Source organism: Falco peregrinus, chromosome 16 (genome assembly GCF_023634155.1).
Source record: "Falco peregrinus isolate bFalPer1 chromosome 16, bFalPer1.pri, whole genome shotgun sequence".
Lineage (NCBI taxonomy): Eukaryota > Metazoa > Chordata > Aves > Falconiformes > Falconidae > Falco > Falco peregrinus.
Genome location: NC_073736.1, coordinates 4,160,034 through 4,172,165, shown reverse-complemented (window position 1 = coordinate 4,172,165; position 12,132 = coordinate 4,160,034). Strand labels below are relative to the sequence as shown.

Genomic DNA, 12,132 nt, shown 5'->3' with positions numbered 1-12,132 from the left:
CCACCCAGGGTACTCCCCTCCAGACAGCATCCTCAGAGAAGAGTTTTAACCTGAGAAGTCCCTGCCAACAAGCCCCAGGGCTGTCCGGGTTCACCCTTTCAAAAGGCTGGAAGCAGAGAGATGGCCCCCAAGAAGGTCAAAACCAGCTCGTTTTGCCAAAAACTGCAAAACCAGCCAAAAACGAGAGGGCACAGCACGTGTCCCCAGTGAGCTGCATCACCCAGGCAAACCCCAATGGACGTGGAGTTTTAATCCACCGACGGCCCTTCCAACCCAGGCTGGGTGGGTTTCCACCCCTCCAGGCTTCCTAAAATGTCTTGGGGATTCATACTGGTTAAATCAGGATGGAGTGCTGACATTTCGGGAGCTGCAGCGGAGCCGGGACGGAGGAGCTGTCAGACGGGAATAGCCTAGTGGTCCAAGAGCCTGCCTGTGACAAGGGGCGAACGCTGGATGCTCCCGAGGATGGTGTAAAGCCTTCATAAAGCACCTAATTGTGCAAAACTCTCTATATGGGGACATTTATTCCTGACCCCAGCTGGTGCTCAGCCTGCTCCCTGAAGCATGAAGATTGATAGTCCTCGGGATGGTTTCTTTCCCCCCCCCCCTCCCGCCCCCAAAGTGCTGTCATTGCAGATGTCATTTGTTTTTGGAAGTTTACCAAATCCTCTGCCTTAATAATTCCACGTGCCGGTGAGTTTCCCAGTGTAATTACACCGGGAATCCGAAAGAAGAAATGCAAAAGGGTGGAAATAAACGTGGGCTGTGCTTTGGGCAGGGCAGGATTTACCGGGTGAGCACCATCCACAGGGACGAGCCTGCAGCAGCAGCGCTCCGCATTGCCCAAACCCCCCCTTTTCTTTTTTTTTTTTTTCTTCCCCCCCTTTCTTTTCCGGAGGAAATAACCCCATTTCATCACAACCCTCCAACTCGCACTGTTTTGGCTGGGCAGGAACGAGCATCTCCTTCCCACCCCTGGCTCCAGCTGCCGCGTGCGGTGAAATTCGGGGCTGGGGAGGGGAGCGAGCGACGGCTCCTTCGGCAGGGGTGACTCGCAGCGGCATTACACGCATGATTAGCCTTCAGATCAGGGGAACAGGGGCTTAACTGCGTGAGAAACGGCTGTTATTCAGGTAATGGATTTACAGCACTCACTACTAAAGTATCAGACACAGCAATTTTTTACAGCTTTCACGCTGGAATTTATGGCTCAGGGAGGCGATCTCCATACGAGGCAGGGATCATTGCCTTATTTAGTATCCGAGAAGGAAAATTTATGTTTTTGCCAAAGTTTGTTTTGAAAGGTAACCTGCAGGCATGCACACACATCCCCCCCCCCTCCCCACAGCCGCCTGGGCGGGCACAGTGCAAGGGGAGGCGTGTGCCACGCAGCTCCCCAAGGTGCACACACGTGTGCTCAAGGGCAGAGCTGTTGCACGCACTTGTGGCGGTCACACGTGTTTCTGGCCACGCGTGTGAGGTTCGTGCTTCAGCTCAAGGCACCGGGAGCACCAGAGAAGGGGCGAGCACCCACCTGGATAACCAAACACAGACCCAGAGAAAACCTGCTCCTTATTTTATAGCCAGCAGGTCTGCACGCTGCTCTCTCAGCCCTCCTCCTTTTGCAGCACCATTTTCCCTGTACCGATGGGGAACCAAGCAGGCAGACCCCACCAGCACAGGCAGGACCTCCCACCAAAACGCAGCCCCCCCCCCCCCCGGGGCAGCAGGCACCAGCCCACCAGCTGCACGGATGGGTGGACTCCATCTCCCGAGGGATGCGCACCCCAAAACACAGGCACCTGCACCCCAGCTCCAACAGGGATGACCAAGCCTGGTGCAACCCACCTCCTGGCCCAGCCCTGGGGATGAAGGGAGGGTAAAATCCGCTGGTGCCCCCACCCCAAATCCTCAAAGGACCCAGTCCCGCGTTGCCTTGCGTAGGGTGGAAGCGGGGCGTCCCTCCTACCTGCTGCTGCTGGAAGTGCAGGAGCTCCACGGGGCTCATCTCGCCGTTGGTCTCCCCGCTCGCAGCTCCTTCGCGCCCGCCGCCCCCTCCGCCGCCGCCTGCACCGCCCCCGCCACCATCGGGCTGGTTGCTGAGGCTGCTGACCCCGTTTTGGCTGGAGGGAGTGGACCGTATCGTCTCCGAGGCAGATTCAACCATCATGACTTGCTAGCAGGACCTGAGGAGGAGGAGAGAACAGAGGCTGAGAAGACAGTCTGAACCCCCCGGCTGGCCATCCCCCACTCCGCTGCCCCGTCCCCCAGCCTCGCCGTGCCCTGCCTCCGATCCCCGCAAGGTCTGGTGGCAAGATGCAGGGATGGGATGTCAAACCCCGGCCAGTTTTACCTGCGTCCAATTTATTCCAAAAAAATAAATGTGCAGCAGCAGCAGAAGCTGCCATGAATGTGCCGCCAGCCCTATAAAGCACTGGGGCAAAGCAAGTCCAAGCTGTCCCTTAGGAAAACACCACATTTTCAGCTTGCTCCCAGCCTCGTACAAGACACAAACCCCCAGGAATCCGGGCGTTTTTCAGAGAATTCCAAAATATTTCATTTTGAGACGGCGGAGACGGCAAAGCTGAAGCTTCAGCGAGGCTACGCACCAAGCACGTGGAGCCTGTGCCATGCATTTCACCACGAAAATCTCAACAAAGTTGTCACGTTTCCACAAAGCACTTCAACTCCCAACAAACCAGCCCTTCCCAGCAGGAAAAAACACCCAGCAGAAAGTTTGCCACCAGGCGAAGGAAGCCCAAAGGTACCGTGGAGCTGGGATGCAACGAAACGAGAGCAGGGTAGCACTCCAGAAAACATCTGTCGGAAAATCCTCCCAGATGCTGCCGAGCATCCCGCCCTCCTGCTGTACCCCTTGGATCCCCTCGAAGGACAAAGCTGGGTGCTTCGCCCTCCACCACAAAGCGCAGGGGCGACAACACCCACCACATTCCCAGCCCCGCATGAGCCCCAGCTCTTGCACTTCACCTCCTGCAACCACAGGTTTCCCTCTCACCAGGCAACAGCGCTATGCTTTACCCCCATGGATGGGTTTTATCCCTGGAAACTCATCCCGTGACACCCGGGGCACGAGGGCAGAACGCCCGAAGCTCCCGGCTCTTCCCCGGCTGCAGGGCTCGCCGTGGCAAGGGAGCCTGCGGCAATGCCGGGAGCCGAGCCGTGGGATGCGGGCAGCTCAGGGCATCCATCCGCAGCTCTGCTCAGCAAATCCAGGCTCCTGAGCCACGGAGCCGAGCTGGGGGAAACCACCGGGCTAGTCACAGGCTGCAAAAGCCGCCTGCACCCCAACACACAGCCGGGTGCTGGGTGCTAAGTGCATCCCTTCCCCCCCCGCTCTTAAATGCTGTATAAATTAAGGCAAAGGGGCTACGGAGGTGGGACATGACCCCCAGGAGTTACAGGGCTTGGCTTCGAAGAGTCTTGGCTCGTCTGGGTGTGATTAGCGGGCAGGTCGTTAGCTATGAACCCGAGGGTTCCCTTTTCTAGGAGAAACTCCTGGATCCGGGCTGGCACTAGAGGAAAACACCACCGCCGCATCCAGCACCAAACCCTGCAGCCCTGCCACAGGCACGGGAGCCCCGCTGGAGCCCGAGGGCTCTCCCTCTCCTTCCCAACACACGCTTTGCTCCGTGGAAAAGCAGAGGACGCAGTTTTCCCTCCTTCAGTCCCACTCCTTCCCCACTGGTGGGTGCCGGAGCGGGATTCAGCATCCACCCACCGTCGCTCGCAGCCAGCCGGCGAGTTTGAAACAGGAGGGGAATAAAGAAAGAGGGATGGGGAGAAGAAATACTGTTTCTCTCTTTTTCTTCTCTTTTTTTTTCCTCATCTCCCCCTGCCCCAGCCCCAAAAGACAGAAAGACAAACCGTGAACAACATAATTGCTGAAATGTGGCGTGTAATAATAGCTATTCAGAAGCTGATCATTCATATTAAACAGGGTGAAGCAAGCTTCTCATTTGCATGTTTGAGATTATATGCATTTCAAAAGTCATTTCCGCAGGGTATATGACTGACATTAATTCCCATGTGGAGCTGCCGGCTCCCTCCCGCCGTCCCGGTGCTACCAAACCTGGGCAGGGTGACACACCGGTGGCTGTGGGAGAGTTCAAGGTTAAACGGGATTACCGGGCTTTGGTTTTGTTTGAAGCACAGGAGCTGGGATGCCGGGGCGAGAGCGTGGCACGCTCCCAGCAGCTTCCCCAGGAAGGATCGGGAAAGGCTGGGATGCTCACCTACAGATGCTGCATTAGGAGCAAAAAAAGCTGGAAGACAGAAAACACCTTTTGCCCTCGAAAAGGACGTTTGCTCCTTTCCCCTCCCAAACGCCAAATAAGAGACTGCAGGAATATTAAATTATTGCTGTTTCTTTTCTCATTTTCCTTCTGAAATCCGCTGCCTGCTCCGTGTTTCAACCAGGCAAGTGGCCCCACGGGGAAAGCCAGGCTCTGCCCGTGTCCGGCAGTCACAAGGCATCACCATGGCCAGAAACTCGGCAGGACTCAAAAAGGGATTTGACTTTTATACGGAGAACAAGAATATCCAGAGTTACAACAGGAAGTATTAAAAAAGGAAAAAAAAAAAAAAGTTTTTGGAAAGGATATAAAACTTTCCTGGCTTCGGGGCATAAATTGAAGCTTAACTATTGGGAATTAGGAGGAAATTTCTGCTGGTGGAGGAGCTGTAACCGTGGGCTTGCTCTGTCATCCCTGGTCCCTGCCAGAGGCGGGATGCTGGAGCCGATGAACCGGCGCTGGGGTCCAGCCGGGTGATTCCCGAAGCCCGGGACACCAGGCCAGTTGGGTTCCCTCTCCAAGTCTAGTAAAACTCAACTTCCCGTTCACAAACCCTACTGGGATGCTGGTGCGTCTGGGTTCCCAACACTGCAAGGGAAGTAATAAAGAAAGTAATAATAATAATGAAAATATTTCCATTCATATAAAAGTTTTACAAAACCTTAAAGAAAAAAAAAAAATGAAGCCAGTGTCTGCAACGTTATGAAGTTGATTTAAATTAGGAACGAGCATTTTTCCAGCCAGGACTGATCCCGGACGATTGAAGCCGTGTTGGGAAGAGCAAAACCCGGCTGCAGGACCGGCTGCGAGCGCCGAAGCACACGTGCATCCCCGCACACAGACGGGAAGGCTCTGCAGCATCCCAGCTCCTGCTTTTCATCTCTTTTACTTCAAACGCAACCAATATTTTAGGGATTCTCCACACACTGCTATCCAGAGGGTCTAATCAGGATCAGACCTTCCCCCAGGCAGAAAGGCAGGGACCCTGTCCAGACAGTCATCACCGAAGATACAACACCCAGATAAAGTAGAAAAGGATGGTTTTACTTAAAAGGGGAGGGGAGGAGACCCCTCTAATGGCAAGGAGCACCAGAAGCTGCGCAAATGGATTGCTAATTACCATTTCAGACTCAAAATCACTTCACTGAATAAGCACTCTGCCTCTTTATTATTTTTTTCCCCCCCTCCTTTTACTTAAACACGCACCTTTCGCAGGACAAAGAAAAGGAAACAGAGAATTACAACTGGAGTAAAGAATCCCCCTGCCTTTAGCAGTACCATATGGCAATGAGAGTATATTAATTACCGTTGATTTTTAATTAACAATTGCTTCATCTGAGCAGTAACATTTCCTTGACATCCCCTGACTTGCTGCTAACCTGTAAAGTGCACGCGCCATGCCAAGTCATCAATTCAATTTTATTGACATTCCCCCCCACCCCGCCCTGCAAACAGGCACGATACCAGGGTTTTCCAATTAACACCTCCACACTCTCTAATTAGCACAATTAACAGACTGATGGATGCCCAGAGCTTCCCTGCAAGGGAGGGTACAGATCAGCTGGCCGGGCTGTTGGACACGGAGCTGTGTGTGTGCCCAACACGCGTGTGCCACGCTGCCTGGGATCTCATGGGAGCATCACGTGTGCACCACGCTCCCGGGGTCCCACGGGAGCACCACATGTGTGCATGCCACGGAGCCCAGCATCCCCACGGATCCCCGCATCCCCACCAGACAGAGGAGGCTCAACGCGGAGACGAGCGAGCCAGCGGACTCAAAGCAAAGATCTGCACCAAAGGACGTGGGGGCAGGAAGAGATGAAGCATTAACAAAGTGATTTCTTCCCAAAAAGCTCCCAACAAATTTTGGGGCACCCAGACCCAACCGAAGCGTGGCCACTTCTCCACTTGATTCAGCTCCACGGACGTGAAAATTAAACCGGCGCTTCTCAGCCCACGGGACCGGCAGGAACAGGTACAGCCAAGACCACAAGCTCCTCAGAAACAACTGCCTGAACACTTATTTTAGCAGCTTCTCCTATTTTTAAGTATCCTCAATACCGCAGCCATCAGGGGCTCTGTAACTTTGGGCTGCCCTTCGCGGGCTGCCGGCAGGACCAGGGCTGCGTACGGCCCCAGCCCCGTGGCCAGTGGGTCCCCGTCCTCGAGCTGTCCCCATCCTCGCTCTGTCTCCCCAGATGCAAACCCAGAAAGCTCAAACCCACCACCTGGGAGGGATGAGGATGAACAGTGGGAAACACTGGTGGGAAAAGGCTCCTCGCCACATCTCGGTGACCCCAGCACATTGCTGGTGCTGCACCGCATTTTGCAAGGGACGGCACAGGTGGTACCACACATTTACAAGTGGCCTGCTACTGTGATGCTCCGGAGGCTTTTTCCACCCTTTCTGCCACTTCCCAGCTCCAAAGCGGTTTTCCAGACCTTTCCTCCTTGCTCCAGCCTTGCCAGCACCCAGAATGGAGCAGGGGCTGCCCCATGGCACCGCGAGGGCTCTCGCTCCGGCACGCCAGCTGCCCCTTCGGCAGGAGCATGGACCAAGCAAATACTCATTGCCAAGTCCTGCAGGATGCTCCTCGGCACGGATGGGAAGAGATGAGGATGAGGGCTCGATCCCAGGCACCGGATCTGCTCTGAGCTCTGGAAAGTTGAGCAACCTGCCCATCCGGATCCAGCACCGCCGAGGCTTTAGGAAGTGGCTCGCTAATCTTGAAAGGCTTTGGCTTAAAGAGAAGCAGCAGCCAGGATTGCTTGGAGAGTGGCTTTTTACCCTTTAATTAACACATAAACACATGGAAATGTGGAAAGGGGATTAAAATAAAAGTCTGGGGGAGCTGAAACGAATCTAGAGCATTACTGTAAATTAGAAGAGATTTAAGGAACCAAGGACTGGCTAAGCCTGGGCACCGCTTTAATGGGATCTCACCTCTGGGCACTTTCATCTCCCACTTTCATCTCGCTCCCAGCAACTTCTTTGGGAAGAACCAACCTCTGGGCGCTTGCCCTGGCTGACGGGCAGACCTTCATCCCCTGCCACTCTCCCTGCCTGCCCGCCCCGGTGTCATCGCTGCCCCGGTGACCGTCAGGCAGCGGAATCCAGCAAGAACGACCACAGGAAAGTTTTTCTCCCCAAAAAGGTGGGTCATCTCACTTGGAGAGCCGGAAGTGTGAGCATCGCTATCCGGGGAAGCCCCCGGGACCGTGCCACACCGGTCAGCGGGATGTGGCACAACTCCTGCTGAATCGTAGCGAGCCCACCTGCCTCCAAAACACGTCTCCCTCGGAGCATCCTTTGCTCTCCGGAGCTTGCACCCACCAGCTCTCCAGCAGCGAGGACACCCTGACCGCAGCCGGGAGACCCTCCACCCAGTGCCCACCACAGCGAGCCATCCCGCACGGGGATACGGGGCATCCCCGGAGACACCGACTGGCTGGCTGGCACATCTCCCATTCCCTGCCAGGCTTCAAGGAAAATAAAATCCCATCCATGGCGGATGCGGGGCTGGCTGGACCAGTGCCGGGCAGCTCCGGTGCTGGGCACGTGCCGGGCGCTGGGGATGCTGCTCCATCCTGCGCTTCCCTTGCTGTGCTCTTGAAAAGATTAAAAAAAAAAAAAAAAAAAAAAAAAAAGAGCCCCACTCCATCTCATTAAGAAAGTAAACACAAGAGCCGTCTAAGTGTCTAATTAAGCTTCTAATTAGTCCCTGCTTGTTACTAATGCAAATTAGATTATGCCGCTTAACTACAGCATGTCCACAACACCCTTGTTAATTGCGGCCTTTTGAAATTAAATTACTCCCTAATTAGCATATCAAAGCCATTGATTCGGAGCCAGGAAAGATGAGGGCAGGAGGAAGCCGAACGCCAAGTTTTGTTAATCAGGGACGTCTAATTAAATAGTGACGTGGTGCACAGGGGCTCCTGCCTCGCTGCTCAGGAGCCACATGTGTGGGCCCAGGGGGACCCCGAGCGGGGCAGGACCCTCGGTGGGTGCCAGCTGGGTGGGTGCCGGTGCCCTGCACCCAGCGTGAGTCACCACTGCCATGCCGGAGCATCCCGGCAGGTTGGGATGCTGGCACCGCGGTACCTGCATCCCGGCGGGTTGGGATGCTGGCCGGTACCTGCATTCTGGCAGATGCATGCATGCGAGCGAGGCTTGGGGGCAAAGGCCAAGCTTCAGGAACCCCCCCTGGAGCCAGGATCTGGCCCTGGCAGCAGGGAGGGAGGTTAAAGCACCCCCCGATTTCTCATGCCGCCAAAACACTTGCTTTCTTTCTGCCCAATATGTTCCAAATGGGAATTCAAAGGATAAACACCCCGAAGCGCAGACACCACCCTGCAGCCCCCTATGCCATGGGGACAGGGCACCCCCGAAATCCTCAGCAACCAACACAGAGCACCCCCAAGCGAGGACAGGCAGGGCTGGCAACAGGCAACGGCATTTCTCACCAGAGGACCCCAAATCCAGCTTGGCACAACATCCCCTCACCACGATGGGATGGAACAGCGCATGGCACAGGGGGGATGCGCACACTGGGGGCCCTGGCACCAAATCACCCCTCGCCCAGGGCACCGGACCAGGGGGGCACATGCCCTCAGCAGCCATGGGGAGCCCGTGAGGAAAACATCCCCCACCCCCGCATCCCACAGCACTTCGGAGAAAACAAGAGCACCTCCCCAGCCCCAAGCTGGGATGCCCTGGGCACTCACTGGAGTTAGCACCAAACTCCCCCAAAACCCCCAGCCCCAAATTCACAACGGGACATAAATAACCAGGGAAGAGTGAATCTATAAGTAACCAGATAGATTCACCCCAAGGAGAGCACAAATGAAGCGAACGCCTATTTTTTTAACTTACTTCAATAACTTCCTGAATGACCCACTTCTTTAAATTTTATAACTTTTCCTCTCTCTCTTTTTTTTTTTTTTTTGTCTAAAGAGGTGGGAAGGGAAAAAAAAATAAAGGGATGAAGATTGGAAAAGTTTAATAGAGGGAGAAAAAGTCTATTAAAAAAAAAATGCAGGCAGCCTGTCTCCGGGGAAGAGTTGAAATGTTGAAGAAAGGAAAATCGCTTCTCCGGCTGCCGAGACAGAGGAGGAGAATAGAGCGGCTTTAAGAGAAGGAGCTGTGCACTTTTAATTGAAAAGAGGGAGATTCAAATGAAATATCCAATATCCACCGTTAAAGAAAGGAAGAAAGATGGACCCTGGCCGCTTTACTATGCCGAGAAATTGCTAAAGCCCCAACTTTCTTTCTTTCCCCCTGCCTCGGAAGTTATAGGAAAGAGGGATGAGAGAAAGGAAGGGAAAAAAAAAAAAAAAAAAAAAAAAAGGGTCTTTCATACAAGAGGAACTCAAGGGAATGGGGGAGGAAGGCGGGAAGAGAGAGCAAGTTTTATTCATTTATTTTATTTTATGAGATGAGTAAAAATAATATATATTTTAAAAAAAGGCAGAGTTTTATAATGTCACTGTTTGGAAGCAGCAGCAGAAGGGAGAAGAGAGGGGGGGAAAGCAACTAAGAACAGAAGGGCCAGCTCCAACCACCCGCCGTACAAGCCTCTCTCCCAACGAGATTCAATTAATTGATAACAAGAGGCATCAAATTAATTTTTCAAGGATGTTAGATTTTGATGAAGGAAAAAATCTCTCTGATTTTAATCGGGGCGGTGTTTAAAAGGCATAAATGAATATCCCTTTCTAATCATCTGAGGCGCTGAGGAAGCACCAAGCGGTTAACGTGAAAATTCAAATCGTTTAATTAGGGGGGGCCAAGGGGAGGTGGCCGTGGTGGGGGAAGGGGACCTGGCTTTTTCTTTTTAAAGAGCTTTATGAAGAAATTATTTTGAAAATTATTTCTTTCAAGCATCTTCTCTCCTCCCCCTCCCCTGAAATGCACACACACACACTTGGAGAAACATCTCTCAGAGGTTCTTCTTTTGAATAGAGACCATTCCCCAGCACAATCTAATTAACAAAAATTATAATGAATAGGGTGGGGAAAAAATTCATGGGGAACAAAAAAAAAATATATTCCAAACTACTAGGAAAAAAAAAAACCAACCCCAAAACCAAACCCCAAAACACACACTGGGCAGGTGATTTCCCAACATGCACAACTTGCTGTCGAGAAATGCTCTGCACTTCCACATGGGATGAGGGGTTTCAAATACGGGGTATTTTCCACGCAAACACCTTCTCCCCCCCCCAAACCTATTACAATAATTAAAACCACCTCCCATCGCCAGTGTGACATGGGATGCACCTGCAGCCAGAGCGGAGCCCCAGCCCAACGGCAGCGGCTGCAGGGGCATCAGCGCAGAATACGGTGCACGTTGGTGCACGCACACGCGTGTGCACACACACTCGTGCAACCACACTCTCGTGCTCACGAAGTTGCTCCCCAGCATCGCTCCGCAGCCCGCTCCATCCCCACCAGTCGCCGGGACACAGCCGGCTTCACACCAGTGTTTTCGAGAGGCACCTCCAGCATCTCCCCGCAAACCCCGGCTCGGGTTTAAGCCTCTGCCCACACGCCTAGCTCACACCATTATTTTTATTATTATTTATTTTTTTAATTTATTTATTATTCTTGCCCCATCGGTGACACGCAGCCATGGTGTGCATCTCCCCCAGCCTTTCTGCTGCAGCACCCCGCAAGCCCAGCCGGGGCACACGCAACACCCCACGCACACACAACACGCCTTGCACAGGCAACACGCCCTGCACATGCAAAATCACCTCCATCCCTCTCGCTCACCGAACGTGGTCCTGCGCTTGCGGGTGTCCCCATCGAGGCACCTGCCTACCAGGGCTCTTCCTCTGGGATAGAGCCACGAAGGACATCGCCCCCCATGAGCCGAGGAAGAGGAGAGCCATGGGGAAGCATCCTGACTTGCCAGAGGCACAGGACCACAGCCCTGGGAACGGCGAGCTCAGCGCCGGGTGGAGGAAGGCTCCCAGCAAGGGTGGAAGCTCTTCCACAAAAATAAAAATCAAGCCACGGGGGCTCCCCCCCGCCCCATCTCTTCAGGGGAGGCTGCAAAGGGCAAGGGCAGAGCCAGGGAGGAAGAAAATGACCTGGAGCAGGTGAGGGACAAACTGGACCAGGGCGAGGAGCGATGGCAGGGCCACTGGCGCGAGGGACCTGGCGCTGGGACACGAGCTGCCATATCAGACCCCCAAGCGAAATTTTCCAGCTGAGTTTGTGTGAAGTCAGACTGGACGTTGCTAAAAGTCTCTTCTGGCCTTTAAATAATCCAGAGGGGAGGAAAAAAAAGTCATGGTGCCTATCGAGCAGGAGGGAGGAACTCGGACGCTGCAAGTTTTCCCAGACTTCGTCATGTATGTGCAAAAATTCATCCAGAAAACGCTCTATTTAATGCGCTCCCTGCTGCACACTGATGCTTTCCATGGCAAATCCCATTTCTATGCAGGAAGAGGCCTGGTCTCCATCCAGAAATTATGCTGCTCACGAGGAGGGAGAAGAAAAAAGGCAGTGGGGGGGAGAACTATCCTTGGGCATTTTCAAACTCCTGGTCTGAAGTCCATTTTTTTTGCGTCCAAATCAGAGGCAAGCATCACCCGAGGCCGGCTCAGTCTCGCAGCCACTGCCAGAGCCGGTCTCAGCAATTTCAAAAAAAACCTTCCTGATTTTATTTCTGCACAGCTCGGCTCCATCTTGCACGGCCTCAACTTCTGGTCTGCCCGGGCGCCCAGCACCCCCCACGGCAGCCTCAGCACCATCCCGGAGCAAACGGCAGCCACGGCGAGCGACACGGCTGCCGACAGCCCTGACACC

At 53.8% G+C, this 12,132-nt stretch overlaps 1 protein-coding gene across 3 annotated transcripts in view; it reads right to left on the bottom strand.

Moving 5' to 3' along the window:
* FOXP4 (forkhead box P4) overlaps positions 1-12,132 on the bottom strand; it is a 62,026-nt gene that overhangs the window by 37,533 nt on the left and 12,361 nt on the right. For all 3 annotated transcript variants that reach the window (XM_055819938.1, XM_055819936.1, XM_055819937.1), the window contains exon 2: positions 1,970-2,186. In XM_055819938.1, coding sequence (XP_055675913.1) covers positions 1,970-2,170 — 201 coding nt within the window. In that variant the 5' untranslated portion in view covers positions 2,171-2,186. The remainder of the gene's footprint in view (positions 1-1,969; positions 2,187-12,132) is intronic.